The sequence below is a fragment of the Orycteropus afer genome, unplaced genomic scaffold, assembly GCF_000298275.1.
Source record: "Orycteropus afer afer isolate SDZICR_OR568_19922 unplaced genomic scaffold, OryAfe1.0 scaffold00263, whole genome shotgun sequence".
Lineage (NCBI taxonomy): Eukaryota > Metazoa > Chordata > Mammalia > Tubulidentata > Orycteropodidae > Orycteropus > Orycteropus afer.
In genome coordinates this window covers 1,780,388-1,796,930 of record NW_006921850.1, presented here as the reverse complement: position 1 = coordinate 1,796,930, position 16,543 = coordinate 1,780,388, and the positions used below count along the sequence as shown (strand labels likewise).

Genomic DNA, 16,543 nt, shown 5'->3' with positions numbered 1-16,543 from the left:
TCTTTTACGAAAAAGAGCCCTTGGCTATGCAGTGGTTAAAGCATTCGGCTGATAACCAAAAGGTCAGCCGTTCAACCCACCAGCCTCTCCAAGGTGAGAAATATGTGGCGATCTGCTTCCGTAAAGATTTACAGCCTTGAAAACCCTATGAGTCAGCTCTGCTCTGTCCTTTAGGGTTGATATAGGGTCGCTATGAGTTGGAACTGACTGGTTGCCAGTGGGTTTGGTTTTGGATTAGGAAGAGGGAGGGAAGCCAACTTCTCAGCTATCCACGTAAAGGAGGCTTTATTGTTGCTAGCGTACATCAGTCTTCAGACGGGAAGATTTCTGGCATATGACATTTTCCTAGTGCATCAACAATATAAAAGCATTCTGAATTTTGATCTTTAACAACATAGTTAAGTTTGAAATCTGAATTTAAGGCAGAAAGATTTTTTTCTCCAAATCTTAGACCCACAACAGTTAATTTGGTTTTGACCCTGACCAAGATTGAGGGTTGAAATAGTCCAAGAAACAACAAAACAACTGACATTTATAGAGCATTTATAATGGGCTAAGCATAGTGATAGAGGAGCTCTGGTGGTGCAGTGGTTAAAGCATTTGGCTGCTAACCAGATGGTCAGCAGTTTGAACCCACAAGCCACTCTTCAGGAGTCTGCTTCTATAAAGATTTATGGCCCTGGAAACCCTATGGGACACTTTTCCTCTGTCCTGTAGGGTCATTATAAGTTGGAATCAACAGTGGGTTTTAAGCATAGTGCTAAGATGATAAATGCATTATTTTGTCTTTTTAGGGAACATGAATTAAACATGGTGTCATTATAAACTAAAAACATAAATGCATCTACCTAAAGAGGATTTGGGAGCTCTGGTGGCATAGTGCCTAAGGCATTTGACTGCTAACCAGAAGGCTAGTGGTTCACATCCACCAGCCACTCTTCAGAAGGAAGATTGGGCAATCTACTTCCATAGAGATACTGCCTTGGAAACCCAAGGCGGGGTTGCTATGAGTCAAATCGACTCAATGGCAGTGAGTTTGGTTTTTTATGGAAAGAGAATTCACCCAAGGAATTAGGTCCTGTTTAGGGAAACTCAAACCCACCAGCCACTCCTCGGAAGGAAGATGGGGCAATCTACTTCCGTAGTGATACTGCCTCGGAAACCCATGGAGGGGTCACTATGAGTCGGGGCCGACTCGACGGCACATAACATAACATAACAGGGAAACTCCAGACCATCCACAGCTATACCAATCAAGAGAGGTATTCCAGTTTTCTATAGCACAGATCAGGAGTCCTTGGGTGGTGCAAATAGTTTAGCACTCAACTACTAGCTGACAGGTTGGCGGTTTGAGAACTCACCCAGAGGTGAGTTGGAAGCAGGCCCACCAATCTGCTGAAAAATCACAGCCTTGAAAACCCCATGGAGTGGTTCTGCTGTGCTCACAGGAGGCTGCCATGAGTCAGAATCAACTCAACAACAACTAACAACAAGCTCCAAAGATGCCAAATCAGACTAGTGAAATATCAAACAAATGGGTAGCCTAGATGACATCTCAAGCCATCTTCAGAAGTAAAATCTGAAGAGTCTAAACCCCTAGCTTAATGAAACATATTTTTAGCCTGAGTTCCTACAAGGGAAAAAAAAAATACTGTTTTGGAAAGGAGTTGAACTACCCACCATTTTCCTATAAGCTTGTTGAGAGTAACTTTGGAGAGGGCTTAAACTTCTGCAGCCTCTTTGAATCTGCTACATTTATTTAGTTGTGCAAGTGCCAAGTAAAAACATTGCATGTGCTTCCTGATATTTTCTGATTGCATGCCCTTGAAGGAAGGGTTGGGAGAAGTTCAGAAACTGCGTTTGTAAAGCTTTTGCATACCCCGTTAAACCAAAGCCATACTCACTGCCATTGAGTCAATTCCTACTCATAGAGACCCATTGGGTTCTCAAGGTTGTAAAACCTTACAGAAACAGGCTGCCTCATCTTTCTTTCATGGAGCAGCTTGTGGGTTTGAACCTACCTTTTAGTTAGCAGCGAAATGCCTTAACCACTACACCACCAGCTATAGAGGAGAACAGTAGGTTGGGACTCCTTAGGAGTCTCTGTCAACTGGCCTACCCCTTCATGCATTCTATGCATGATTCTATGCTATGCATTCTATGCTATGATTCTACATTTCTCTGCTTTAGCACTCTATCCATTTGCCAAAAGCATAAGGAATTGAGGAAGTTCTACTGGTCAGTAGCTTCTCTCTGGCCTCTCCTTTTCAGTCTCCTCAAGGGCCTATTTCTGTATTCATACATGGATGTTTGGGATTCTCTAGGGCTCCATCCTCAGCCTTCCTCTTACTCTCTACACTTCCTGTTACTTCAGGTTTTTCCAACCCAACATTGGTACTATTGACATTCAGGCCTGATAATTCTTGTGTGTATGTGTGTGTGTGTGTGCTGGAGGAGATAACCCTGTTCTGTGGATTGTAGGCATTGTAGGAAGTTTATTTAGCACCATCCCTGGCCTCTGACAATTAGATGCCAATAGCACCCTCTCTCCCAGGTGTGACAATCAAAAATGTCTCCAGATATTGCCAAATGCCCACCATGAGGCAAAACTGCTCTTGGTACAGAATCACTGACTTTTAAAAAACTGTTTTCCAGACATGTAATCCAACTGTTCCCTAGGTATTTCCCCCTGACTGTAAGAGTTGGAGTCAACTTGATGGCAGTGGGTTTTGGTCTGACATTTCAGCCCTGGTAGCACAGTGGTTAAATGCTTGGCTGCTAACCAAAAGGTCAGCAGTTCAAACCCACCAGCCACTCCGTAGGAGAAAGATGAGACAGTTTTCTTCAGTAAAGATTTACAACCTTGGAAACCCTGTGGGCAGTTCTGCCTTGTCCTATAGAGTAGCTGTGAGTCAGAATCGACTCAATGGCAGTGGGTTTTATTTCACATTTAAGGAGGCCTGGGTGTGTAATAGTTAAGTGTTTGGCTGCTAACTGAAAGGTAAGTGGTTAAGATCCACCAGCTGCTCCACTGGAGGAAGATGTAGCAGTCTGCTTATGTAAAGATTTATAGCCTTAAAAACCGTATGGGGCAGTTCTATTCTGTCCTATAGGATCACTATCAGTCAGAATCAACTTGATGGCAGTAGATTTGGGTCCCATATTTCTCTCAAACTCAAAAACCAAACCAGTTACTACAGAATTGATTTCAACTCATGGTGACCTCACGTATTACATGGTGGAACTGAACTCCACAGGGTTTTCTTCACTGTAATCTTTACAGAAGCAAATTATCAGTCTCTTCTTCTACATCTTTCAGTTCACTGAGTGCAAATCATTTGTGCCACCTAGGGACCTATCTCAAATTTAACACATCCTATACTGGAGGAGGGAGCTCTGGTAGCATAGTGGCTAAGACACTTGCCTGCTAACCAGACGGCTGGCGGTTCAAACCCACCAGCCACTCCTCGGAAGGAAGGTTGGGCAATCCTACTTCCGTAGTGATACTGCCTCGGAAACCCAAGGAGGGGTCGCTATGAGTCGGGTTTGACTCGATGGCACATAACAACAACAACAACAACATACTGGAGGAGGGAGCTCTGGTAGCATAGTGGCTAAGGCACTTGACTGCTAACCAGAAGGCTGGCAGTTCAAACCCACCAGCCACTCCTCGGAAGGAAGATGGGGCAATCTACTTCCTTAGTGATACCACCTCAGAAACCCAAGGAGGGGTCACTATGAGTTGGGTCCAACTCGACTGCACATAACAACAACAACATACTGGAGGAAGGAGCTCTGAGGAACTCTGATGGCGTAGTGCCTGAGGCATTTCACTACTAGCCAGAGCTCCTAGTAATACCACCTCGGAAACTCAAGGAGGGGTCGCTATGAGTCAGTCTGACACAACGGCACATAACAACAACAATATATTGAATGAAGGAGCTCTGGTAGCATAGCACAGTCAAAGACATTTGACTGCTAACCAGAAGGCTGGTGGTTCAAACCTATCAGCCACTCTTCAGAAGGAAGACTGGGCAGTCTACTTCTGTAGAGATCCTGCCTTGGAAACCCAAGGAGGGGTTACTATGGGTTGAAATCAACTCCATGGCAGTGAGTTTATATATATATATATATATATATATACACACACACACATATACATATACATACACACTGAATGAGGGAACTCTGGTGGTGTAATGCCTAAGGCATTTGACTGCTAACCAGAAGGCTGGTGGTTAAAACTCACCAGCCATTCCTCAGAAGGAAGACTGGGCAATCTACTTCCGTAGAGATATTGACTCGGAAACCCAAGGAGGGGTCGCTATGAGTCGGAATCTACTTAACAGCAGTGAATTTGTTTGTTTGTTTTTCATACTGAATGAATTTTCTTTCCTTACTCAAGACTGATTTTCCAGTGCCCCAAACCTGAAACTCCTCCCTCTCCCTCTGATTCTAAATCCTTCCGCTTTGTTTTTAACTCCATTCCACCTTCTCCCTGCTCACTATTCCTGATAACTCAGATAGCCAGTATCTGCCTGGTTTACATCAACAGCTCCGTACTTCACCTCCCTGCCTTTTGTCTGGTATAACCTAGTATTTTCCACACTGACACCAGAGTGAGCTTATCTGATGAAGCTTCTCCCTGGACCTAAATCGATCAACAGCTTCCACTGCCCTCATACTTGAGTCCTGATACTTGGCCCTATTTTGTTTTGCCCTCATATCCTTCATCTGGGAATGTTCTTCCTCCCATTTTCACCTGTCTCCTTCTTCCTCATTCCTGAAACTCAGCTCAAATGAAAAGATTTGGAAAGCAAGTGGCTTATTATTATTATCATTTATATTTCATTCTTTTTTTTCTTGATTCAGTACTACAGATTCTAACATTACCACAAGCATAACACCAGCGTTTACTTTGTTCTTGAAGATGCTAATCTCCCAGACACACAAACCTCTTGGCTGTATCATTACCAGGAGATGGGCAAGGGAAACAGTCTCCCTGGAAGTATGGTCTTGAGAAGACATCTCTGAGCCCTCTGTCCTTCTTCTACCCCCATAGACTGTACTGGGATTGTGGGTTGGGAAGTGGCCATAATGAATTACTAGTATTATTTCTTCAGAAAAGGATCCTTTCTACTTTCAATTTGCAGGAAGAATCCTACAATTTTAGGAAGGAGAAAGGTATTTGGGGCACAGAAAGTGCAGCTGTATGGCTTTCCTAACCTAGACATTGATATTCTCCCCCAGACTGTGATTACCTGCTAAACACTAGAGTTATTGGAGAAACACCACTTTTCTCAGCACTCACTCCCGTCCCCCTTTAAAACGCGGTGCCCTTCAGAATGCAAGTGGTACCACTGCCACTGCATTTCCTGTTGGCAGCAGAGAGCGAATAAAAACAGAAGCTGCTGCAGGCAGTGGCCAAGGCAGAAATAGCTCCTGCGCGATTCACCAGAGCGATTTCGAGGCTCCAGGTCCTGGTTCTGGGCCTCATGTAGCCTGATCCCAACAGCTGCAGAGGCCGCCGAGGGGACAGGAAGCAACTTGGCCCAGACCACCCTCCCTGCTAGTGCAGTCAGCACAGGGCGGAGCGCCAGGCTACACCCGAGTGCCTCAGCGCCCCCTTGGGCTCGGCCTCACGCTAACAGGGTCGCGGGGGGCGGCGGCAGCGATGGCAGGGCGCGCTTGCTTCCGCGTGGCCCTGAAGTCCCAGGCGTCCTGGCTGCTGTGCGTCTTCTGGGTCTGGACGCTGGGAGGCCTCTGCGGGTTGGGAGTGACGGCACCGGGGGCTGGGGGCTACGCAGGCGCTCTGCACCCGTGCCAGGCGCCGCAGCAATGGGAGGGGCGCCAGGTTCTGTACCAGCAAAGCAGCGGCCGTAACAGCCGAGCCCTGCTCTCTTACGACGGGCTCAACCAGCGCGTTCGGGTGCTGGACGAAAGGAAGGCGCTCATCCCCTGCAAGAGGTACGTGGGGGCGCGGAGAGAAGGACGAGGAGGGGCGGGGGGCACGGGGGCCACTTGATTTCCAGCCCCTGCACTCTTAGACGTCAAGATGTCTCACACTTCCTCCTTTCTCCCAAAGAGAACCTTCACGAGGCGGATCACTGGGGATCAGTCGGGGATTGGGGAGGAGGGCTTAGCTCAGCAAGAGTGGCCGGCGCAGGGCACTAGGCGAGGCGGGCAGTGACCTCAATAAAAAAAGAACCGGTCAAGGGCGGGGTCGAACTGTAAAGCGCCGCACCCCACTCCCAGGTTCACGGGTCTCCGCCATCTGCTAAGTCAGGCCCGCTGCATTTGGAGCTCCTTTCAGCCTAGGGAGTGTCTCATGCACTATCTCATTTCTTCCAGGGGTCAACTGCCAGGGAGGTATGCAGATTTATTTTATTTTTACATTTTAAAACAATATGACAACAGTACCAAAGTGTAGGAAATTGATAAAGGGAAATAGATTACCCACAAACTCATCACCCTGTTACAAATTTTAACATTTTTGTCTACCCTCTTAAAAGTTTTATAAACACATTTTATGTATTATGATTTTTTTTAAAAAAAGTGTATTATCTGTATCTTTTTTATTTAACATGGTCTCCTGCATGCTATTTTGCACTTTATTACTCCTTATCTATTTTTAATAACTGTGCTATATGCAGGAGCTCTGGTAGCATGTGCCTAAGGCACTTGACTGCTAACCAGTAGGCTGGCGGTTCAAATCCACCAGCCACTCCTCGGAAGGAAGATGGGGCAATCTACTTCCGTAGTGATACTGCCTCAGAAACCCAAGGAGGGGTCGCTATGAGTCGGGTCCAACTCGACAGCACATAACAACAACAACATATTATGTAGCAGGATATGTGATTATTTTTTTTAACCTTGATCTCATAATTCACCTTTCCATGCTTGTTGTAACAGAGAACACCCTCATCTTGCACCTGACCTGAGATCTGATTTCTGTTCTGAGATTGCCACATGTCTGTCTTTCACCTCTCCTATTTGTCTGTGTGTTCCTTTTGGTTATATTAGTCTCTGTTTATGGCATTCACGTCATTATGAGATGTGATATGCATGTCCATGGTTTGGGAGTTAAGGTTATGTATCAACTTGGCTGGGCCTGGTTTTGAGTGGCTGGGCAGCTGAATGTAGTTATCCCCTATGGTGAGATTAGTAATCAGTTCCATGGTAGACTCTACTGGAGCAGCTGAGTAGCTTCCTTAGGGATATGGTCTGCTTCCAATATATAAGGAAAAGTTTTGAGAGAGGTTTCTGCAGCTTTTTGGCATAGTTGGACCCTGTACGTAGCTGAGTCTTCATCTCAGTGACCTGCCATGTTGTCTGCCAATCTTGGAACTGTTAATGGACTTGAATTAGTGACCTGCCTTGTTGCCTGATAATTTTGGGACTCTGCCATTTTACTTGTTGACCTTGGGCTTCTTAGCTTCAGCAGCTGCCTGAATGAAGAGATGCCTCCAGCTCCAGTGGGCTGGGAGCAAGAGGCAGAGCTTGAGAGGCTTTCACCAATCCCAAGGTTGAGAGGCTTTCACCCAACCCTTAGAGCTGGCACTTTGAACTCAGACTTCTAACCTCTAAAACTAAGAGAATAAACACCTGTTTGTTGAAGCCACCCCTTTGTGGTATTTTCTGTTAGAGCAGCACTAGGTAACCAAAACACGTTCAAGGATCCAGTAGACAGTAAGATCTATGGCAAAAAGGAAACCATTTCTGGAATAAAACAATCTTGATAATATTATTTCATTGAACAGCAGTTGCTGAAATATCAGGCATCTTGAAGAAAGTATGGAAGCAGCAGAACATTTTAAAATAATATTTTCAAGAGTGTAAGACAATTCATTATGAAACACCATCTATAGGTACTCAGGAAGCACTGAAGAGTCAGGTCCTCATGGTGGCCTGCAAATATCTGTGAAGCCTTTCTCAAAGATGAATGATTTCAGTTAAGTCTTAAAGAACCAAAAGCAAACAAACAAACCAAACAAATCCACTGCTACTGAGTAGATTCCTACTCATAGCAACCCCCATTGGGTTTCCAAGGCTGTAAATCTTTACAGAAGCAGACTGCCTCTTCTTTCTTCCACAGAGCAGCTGGTGGGTTCAGAAGACCAACCTCCTGGTTAGCAGCCAAATGCCTTAACCACTATACCATCAGAGCTCCTTGAGTCTTGAAGAACATAGTCATAGTAATTATCAACATTTGAGTGCATATTATGTATCAGGCATGGTGCTGAGGACTTTACATATATTATATTATTTAGTTTAAATCCTATAACAAATAGATTTCATTTATTTTTATTGTATAGACATTGCATCTGAGGTCCAGGAGTTAAATAACTTTGTCAAGATCACACAGTTGGGACTCGAGGAAGCTGAGTGCATTTTGACACCTATGATGTACAAGGCTCTTATCTGTTATTTATTCAATAAGCAGTTATTCACACAAAGTACTGTGTATGGACAAGTGGGTCCTAGGATTCAGGGAAGTCACAGTCTGAAGATTGTTGTTAGTTGTCATCAAGTTGGCTTCAACTCATGGCCATCCCATGTACCATGGAACAAAATTCTGCCCAATCCTATACCATCCCCAAGACTGATTGGGGATTAGACAATGTTCTGATATAATCCATAGGGTTTTCATTGGCTGATTTTTAGAATCAGATTACCAGTCTTTTCTTCCTAGTATGTCTTACTCTGGAAGCACAACTAAAACCTGTCTGGCATCATAGCAACACACAGCCACCACTGTATGACACACTGACAGGTGATGGCTGTGCACGAGGTACATTGGCTAGTAATCAAACCCAGATCTCCTATATGGGAGGCAAGAATTCCATCATTGAACCACCAGTGCACATAAGTAAAAAATTCCCATACAGTGTGATGAAGAGTGATCTGGTGTGTGGTGAGTGCACCTCAGATAGGGGCTGCTAAAGGGGCAGGGAGGCTGCATCTTCTGACCTTCTCTAACCGCACAAGAGGAAGACAGAATCACCTTCAGTAGCCCAAGGCCTATTCCTGTGAGGCCAGACATGCTGCCTCCCTCCAGCCCTTGCACCAACTGTTCCACAACACCTACCAATTCTCTACTGGGTTCGATAATTCACTGCAGTGGCCACACAGAACTCACAGATTATGGGGTTTATTAGGGAAGCACCAGGCTACAATTCAAATTGTATGCTCAGTCTCAGCCCACTGTCTCTAAGCCAACAGTCTCCCAGCAGTGTGTGTCTCTTGGTGTCTCTTTCTCAGTAGCACGTGTCTCTCAAGAGTGCATTTCTCTCAGCAACAGGTCTTTCTGAGCCAGCAGTCAGAGAGACTTCTGTCTCTAGGAGGCCTCCTTTTGAGACTGGCAGAGTGGCTAAACTAACCAATCATAACATCAGAATTCTAAGCCCCTGAGAGAAAGCGAACTTCCCAGAGCATTGCTTTGTGCCACTCTCAACAGAAATACCCCAGGTGGATAACTTTAACAATCAGGAGCTCCTCAGTTGCTCATGGCAAACTTCACCATGGAGTTTACAAAGGCTAATGGCTAGAAAAGCCATACTGGGTAATTTACTGCACCACAGGTGCCTAACACAGGCTACCTAGAGGGGGTGAAACATGAGTGTGTCCCAGAGAACCTGCTTAAGCTGACCAGGGGAATTGTAGAGGGAAGAATGGTGCAAGAGGATGCAGTTGTTTCCTGGGACCTGTATGTGTGCCATTCTGGAGGGTAAAGAGCTCCGTATGTTCTGAGAACCACAGGCCAACCACTATCATGTTTTTAAATAGTAGAATACCACGATTGAACTCTATGAAAGTCACCTAATGCATCGTGGAGAATGGAGAACAAGAGTAGAAATGAAGTCTTGTGACTTAGGAGAGTATTGTGCAAAGATGGGTTGTGGCAATGGAAATAATGAGAAGGGACACATTAAGAAAATAGTGAAGAGGTTTAATTGAAGGATGTGTAAATTATTAGATGATATGTAGCAGAGGTAATAAGGGAGAGGGAAGCACTGAGAGAGGCCCCTATTTTTGGCTCCTGCAGCTAACAATATGGATGGCATAGTATAGATGGTGATGCAGTTCATTGAGATTGGGTTTGGCATTCTACACTTTGAATGAAGGGTGGATTGCTACTTGTTATGTGCATTTTTCTGAAAGCTTGTACAGTAATGGTGTGTTGATGAACAGTCATGTTGAAGATGCACTGGAATGGCCCAAAGCATACTGCTGAAGCAGAGTAGTATGGCTAGGAGAAAGATAAGGGTTTATCCCCCCAAAAGTACTATTTTGTACAATTTTAGATATTAGGCTTCAGAGTAAAATATCCTAGTTTTTAGTATAGGTTTTTGAGTAAGTTTCTGTGGTGCAGTAAATTGATTTCATATAGCCTTTCTAGCCATGGTCTTGTAACTCCTAAACAATAATTGGCTGGGACTATGTAAATAAAGTTCATAAAATTCTTGCAGGGATTAGGCAATGACTATGCAAAAATGGTGCCTATGGCCCACTGAGGGTATTAGTCATTTTTGCCATTCTGCTAGGCTTAAAAATTCAGTCCCTCAGAGGATGAAGGGGACTTCACTACTACTAAGAATAGTCTGGAACAGATATGTCCTTTGGACCAAAGACACAGAATTCCTGTGCAGAGAACCTCCAAGACCCAGAAGAAAGAATGAATGTTGAAGGTGGCAAAAGATAGTGGTCGGTGAGCCTGCCTGGCCCATGAAGCAAGAACCAAGCACCTTTGGGCAAAAGGCTTGACAGCAGAGCTAAAAGAGCTATACTGCTTCCTCAGGTAGGGCAGTGTCCTGACTGTGCCCTGTTTAGGGGTTATTTTAGAGGATTCTGTGCACAGGTCTTCTTACAACAGACCTGAGCTCGATGCCTCTGAACAGGAGGCTTGCCAGCAGAACTAAAAAAGGTGTAACACTTATGTAGGACAAGAGGGGACTGTGTGTGCCCCATGCAGCAGTTGTATGTCTCCCACCTTGGGCAGCAGGGGCCCATATAGCATGGTGGCAAGAGAAGACTGCACACATGGAAAGTGTGGTAGATAAGGTTGTGTGTCAGCTCAACTTGGCTAGGCCGTGGTTTTGAGTGGTTTGGCAGCTGGGTGTAATTATTCCCCATGATGAGATTGTAATCACCTCCATGGTAGAATCTGCTGTGAGAACCTAATCAGTTGAAGGAGCACTGCCTTGGTGTATGGCCTGCTTCTAGTATATATGGCAAAGCTTTGAGAAAGGTCTCTAGAGTTTGCACATCTGGATCTTTCATTTGGCCAAGTCTTCATCTCCAGTTCCTAGACTTGAGCCAGTGGCCTGCCGTGTTGCCTGCCAATCTTGACATTGTTCCTGGACTCGAACCAGTGGTCTTCTGTGTTGCCTACCAGTCTTGGGATTGTATCATTTTACCTGCTGACCTTGGGTTCATCAGCCTCAGCAGCCAGCTACTGCCTGAGTTAGGAGACACCTCCAGCTCCAGTGAACCTGAAACAAGAGGCAGGGCTGAACTCAGGATCAAGGGGCCTTCACCCAGCCCTTAGAGCCAGCACTCTGAATTTTGACATGTAGCCTCTTAAAAGAATCCATCTGCTTGTGGTATTTCTGTTATAGCAGCATTAGAGAGCAAAGACAAGTAGCATGGTAGGAACTGGAAGCATAGGCCTAGAAGGGCCCACTGACAGAGGCTCAGAAGATCCTGTGCAGGGGTCTTCCAGCCTCCAGTGAGGCCCAGCAGCAGAGTAGAAGGCTTGAAAGCTGTGCAGGGCCCCTAAGCAGTGTGGTGGTGGTAGCTGGATGCAGTGTGACATGAAGACAGCAACTGACCTGAACCACAGCTTATATGCTCAGAGACATATAAATGGACCTGGGTGATTTGAGGAAGGGTAAGCTGTTCTCCTTTGGGAATCTGTTGTTATTGTTTAATGTTTGCTTTCTATAAATAATAATAATGACTTTTACTTTGCCAACATGGTATAAGTGTCACATGTTCAATTTTATCACAGATGACTGGAGCACCCGTAGAATGGTTAATGCCAGTGGGTATATGGGTCTCATTCCTAGAAGTCTAATAGTTGCTGGAAGTTTGAGGTACACCCTGTCTGTATGTGCAATGCAGATAGACAGACATGCGTATATAATCACCAAAGCTTTCTGAGATTCTGTTTCCTTATCTACAAAAATGGGACTACTAATAATACCTATATGGGATTGTTGTGAGAATTAAATGAGTTCAAGCATGTAAACCACATAACACAGGGTCTGGCACATAGAAGGTACTTAGCACATGGCAGCAGTTATCTCCACTGTGAACTTACCTTGATTTAGGAACTCACTGTCAGTTCTGTGAACTCAGAAACTTGGTCCATGAGCATACATAGGAGAGAGCCCTTCCTTTGGGAGCAGATTCACAGTAAATGAGCTCAAAGGCTAATCTCTTCATTTCAATGAATTGAATAGATAGCATGGGGACCAGAACTCTCAAATCTACAAGACTTGGTTATTTTCTCCCTATATACACAACTATGTGGGAAGCCAAATTATAATCAGGAGGTTGTTAAACTAGGAAAGAGTTGGAACAATTCAAATTCACTGACCAAACATCTAGTGATTGCCCACCCTAGGCTAGGCAGTATGAGGCTCAATGTTGAGTTTCCATTGTTGATAAGACAGGCCAACCCAGAGTAATGTTTAATGGTAATCAAACTAGGGTGAAGTGATATATTCATTTTCACAACAGAGACCTCTTTTTGTGGGTCTATGCTGCCACTACTTGCCTAGTCGGGACTCATTCCACTCTGAACAGAGCCACCTTTCTTTTTCTATGACTCCATGACTGATTATTATAGTCTTTAGATGTGTGTTATTATACATCTGGTGGAGTCAGAGCAACATCCTGATGGCCTGAAAAAAAACTCACTGTCATTGAGTCGATTCCGACTCATAGCAACCACCATTGGGCTTCCAAGGCTGTAAATCTCCATGGAGCAGACTGCCTCATCTTTCTTCCACAGAGGAGTTGGTGGGTTTGAACCACCAACCTTTTGGTTAGCAACCAAATTGCCTTAACCACACTACCAGAGCTCCTAGACGCTCTTTTATCTGCTTACAGTGATTTCTCATTTCTCTGCCCTAAACCAGTAAGTGTTAGTTTTACAGTTTAACTTTCAGAAGTCAATTTTATTCCCCTTCTTTTTAATTCCTTGGCAAGATGTTCCTCACAGGCCCATTTCTGGCCCCAAGTCAGATGTGGAAAAGAATGTTTAGCACATAAATGCATTTTTAAGCAATTTGAGTTATTGGAACACATTCAAAAACTTTTTCAGGTACTAGCAATGTGGCTCAGAAACCAGATGTTATTTGAAGAAAATACGCATGGGTTGTCTTTTCATATTTATTAGTAAGTTGAGAAGTAAGTTTTAGAATTGGATCAACTTCTTAAGATTTTAATTTTAATCCTGATAGTTACGGAAAATCCCACTGATAGTTATTGTAGAATGACTAGGATTTTCCAGGCTCTCTTTTCCCTGAGATGATGGAAATGATTAAACAACTTTACAAGCTTCAGATAAGACAAGCCTTAGCAGAGAATGGGAAATATTAGTAATTGATACTATTTTCTTTTCCAACTGTCTTTCTTGACTTGATTAAACTCATAAGTCTTTTAAAAGACTGAAGGAAAGCAAGTAGATTATTTTCATTTTTTCAGTCAACATGTTGACCTTTATGGGAAAAGCTTTGAGAAGCAAAGATGACTAGACTTCATCTTGCTTACTTTGGACATGTTATCAGGGGGAACCAATCCTTGGAGAGGAACATGATGCTAAATTAGAAGGTCAGTGAAAAAGAGGAAGACCTTCGATGAGAGATTGATACAGTGGTTGCAACAGTGGGCTTAAACATAGCAGCACTTGTGAGGATGACAGAAGACCTAGCAACCTTTCTAATGAGTTTGCTGTGAGTTGGAACCAATTTGACGGTACCTAACAACAATAACAATGTAGATACTGAATAAACTCTTTTAGGCCATCAGTAACTTACTACTCCTACTTGTACAATGGTGGTTTAGGTGTAGAATTAATGACACTACTGATGTGGAGTGAGCAGAGTGAAATTGAGTATTTGCATCTGTAAATTAGGGATTAGAGGGTAAAACAAAACCCACTGCCACTGAGTCGATTCCAACTCATAATGACCCCCACTGGGTTTCCAAGACAGTAAATCTTTATGGAAGTAGATTGCTTCATCTTCCTTCTGTGAAACAGCTGGTGGGTTTGAACTATCAATCTTCTGGTTAGCAGTCAAATCCTTAGGCACTGCATCATTGGAGCTCCTTAAATTAGGCATATTATCTTGGAAATCTAGTCCGATACCAATCCTACATGTTTTATTGGGGAATTTTATTTGTAAATGATGATAAAACAAACAGACAAACTCACTGCCATCAAGAAGATTCTGACTCATAGCGACTCCTCCTTGGCTTTCCGAGGTGGTATCTGCATGGAAGTAGATTGTCCAATCTTCCTTCTGAGGAGTGGCTGGTGGGTTTGAACTGCCAGCCTTCTGGTTAGCAGTCAAATGCCTTAGGCATACGCCACCAGAACTCTATTAGAAAAAATAAATAAATAGAGTGAGAAGTGGATTCTTATTCAAGTTCTGATTAATTCATGCCTGTCTCAATTTTCCCATAGCATTTTATTTCTTGGAGAACAGAATAGCATTGCTATTTTTATGGAAAATCTATTCAGGATAGTGGAGAAAGCATGGGCATTCATGTTGGAATTGTGGAATAGCCAAACATGGCTTCTAATTCTGGGTTCACCACAAAGTCCTTAACTTCTCTGAACCTCAGTCCTTTATTTATTTATTTTTTAAAAATAATAATTATAATGATACCTACAGTGTTATTAGGAGCTCTGGTAGCATAGTGGCTAAAGCACTTGACTGCTAACCAGAAGGCTGGCGGTTCAAACCCACCAGTCACTCCTCGGAAGGAAGGTTGGGCAATCCTACTTCCGTAGTGATACTGCCTCGGAAACCCAAGGAGGGGTCGCTATGAGTCGGGGCCGACTCGACGGCACATAACAACAACAACAACAACAGTGTTATTACTAAATAACTTTTAGGTCTTTCTTCCGTAAAAGCTAGGTACAGGTAGGATTCACTGATGCCATGAAAACAGTAATTATGCTTTTATTATATCAGGCTGATTCACTGTTTCTACCATGTAATGAACTTGACCCAGCTTCTAACTCTTTTTTAACTTGATTGTCTCCATTGTGCAGATAATCCAAGGTTCTTTTTCTTCTTTCTCCATTTTACCTAAGCCTGTGCTTATGGGTAGAGAGAAAAAAGAGGATATTCTATTGATTTAGCCCCAAACCCAGAAGGCTTTCTTCTCCAAGGAGCTTCCCCTCATGCTAAGCAGTAGAATGGGACTGCTTACTAGAGTGTTCTTCCAAGTATCTGCTGTCAAAAATTATCTCCTTGGGATGTTATTATACTAGGAGAATTCAGCAATCATATGTGTTTGAGACTAAGGATATATTTTTAATGTATAATTTTATTCCATTTTTAAACTGTTTCACTTACAGAAAAGTTGCAATTATGGTACAAAGAGCTTTTTTTTTTCCTTCCCTGAACCATTTGAACATGAGTTGCCCACTTGATACTACCATTACTCTTTAAATACATTAGTGTGTATTTCCTACATCCAAGAACATCGTCCTCCATAGCTGCAATACAACCATAAAACCAAAACATTAACAGTGATTGATTTCTCCCATCTAATATTTAGATCCCTTACCTTTTGCCAGTTGTTCTATTTCTGATCTTTATAACAAAAGGACCCACTTTATATTTAAGCATTATATTTAGGTATTATGTTTCTTTAGTTTCTTTCTGTCTTTCTGACACTTATTTTTTTCATTTATTTAAACAAATTTTAAACTGTTTATTTAAAAAAAAAAAAAAAGCACCAGCCCCCAGCCCATGGCCTAAGTAACTATTTTTCAAAAATCTTTTGGCAAATAATTAGAAAAATCCTTTCAGTTCAACTTAATAAAGGTGATATTTAGGATATATTCCACAGTATTAGATGGTCTTCCAAAGTTGAGGATCTAGAGCATTCCTAGAGCCCCATGTTCTGGGAGCCAAGTGTCATGCTGCTGCTGGCTGCATTTGATAGGAAGTGTCCTGGACTGACAATGATCCCGACAGGCTTCTTCCTCTGACACTGTGAGGCTGTGAGAGGAGAGTTGGACAGAAGCCCTGGCTGCCTGGAGCTCTGGGAGAGGTGGCTCCAGACTCTGGGAAGGGCTTCTCCTGCAGGTTGAAGGCCCAATAACAGGTCCTCATGGCACAAGTCCAGTAGCACAGCTGGTGGCCACACTATTTGGGAGCTGTGTCTCAATGATGCAGCCACTACAAATGGCTGATATCCACCCTTGATCACTGGTCCAGAGTCTGCCCCCATACCACCATCCAAAGGCCCACAAATTGCCAGCACTGCTGAAGGCATTATTCACAAGACTTTGCAG

The 16,543-nt window shown here is 43.6% G+C and overlaps 1 protein-coding gene across 1 annotated transcript in view; it reads left to right on the top strand.

The window, feature by feature from the left end:
- Nucleotides 1-5,674: 5,674 nt before the first annotated feature.
- Nucleotides 5,675-16,543, top strand: part of EPDR1 (ependymin related 1) — a 44,122-nt gene continuing 33,253 nt past the window's right edge. The window contains exon 1 of the mRNA XM_007950105.1: nt 5,675-5,967. Within this exon, the coding sequence (XP_007948296.1) occupies nt 5,675-5,967 (293 nt within the window). The remainder of the gene's footprint in view (nt 5,968-16,543) is intronic.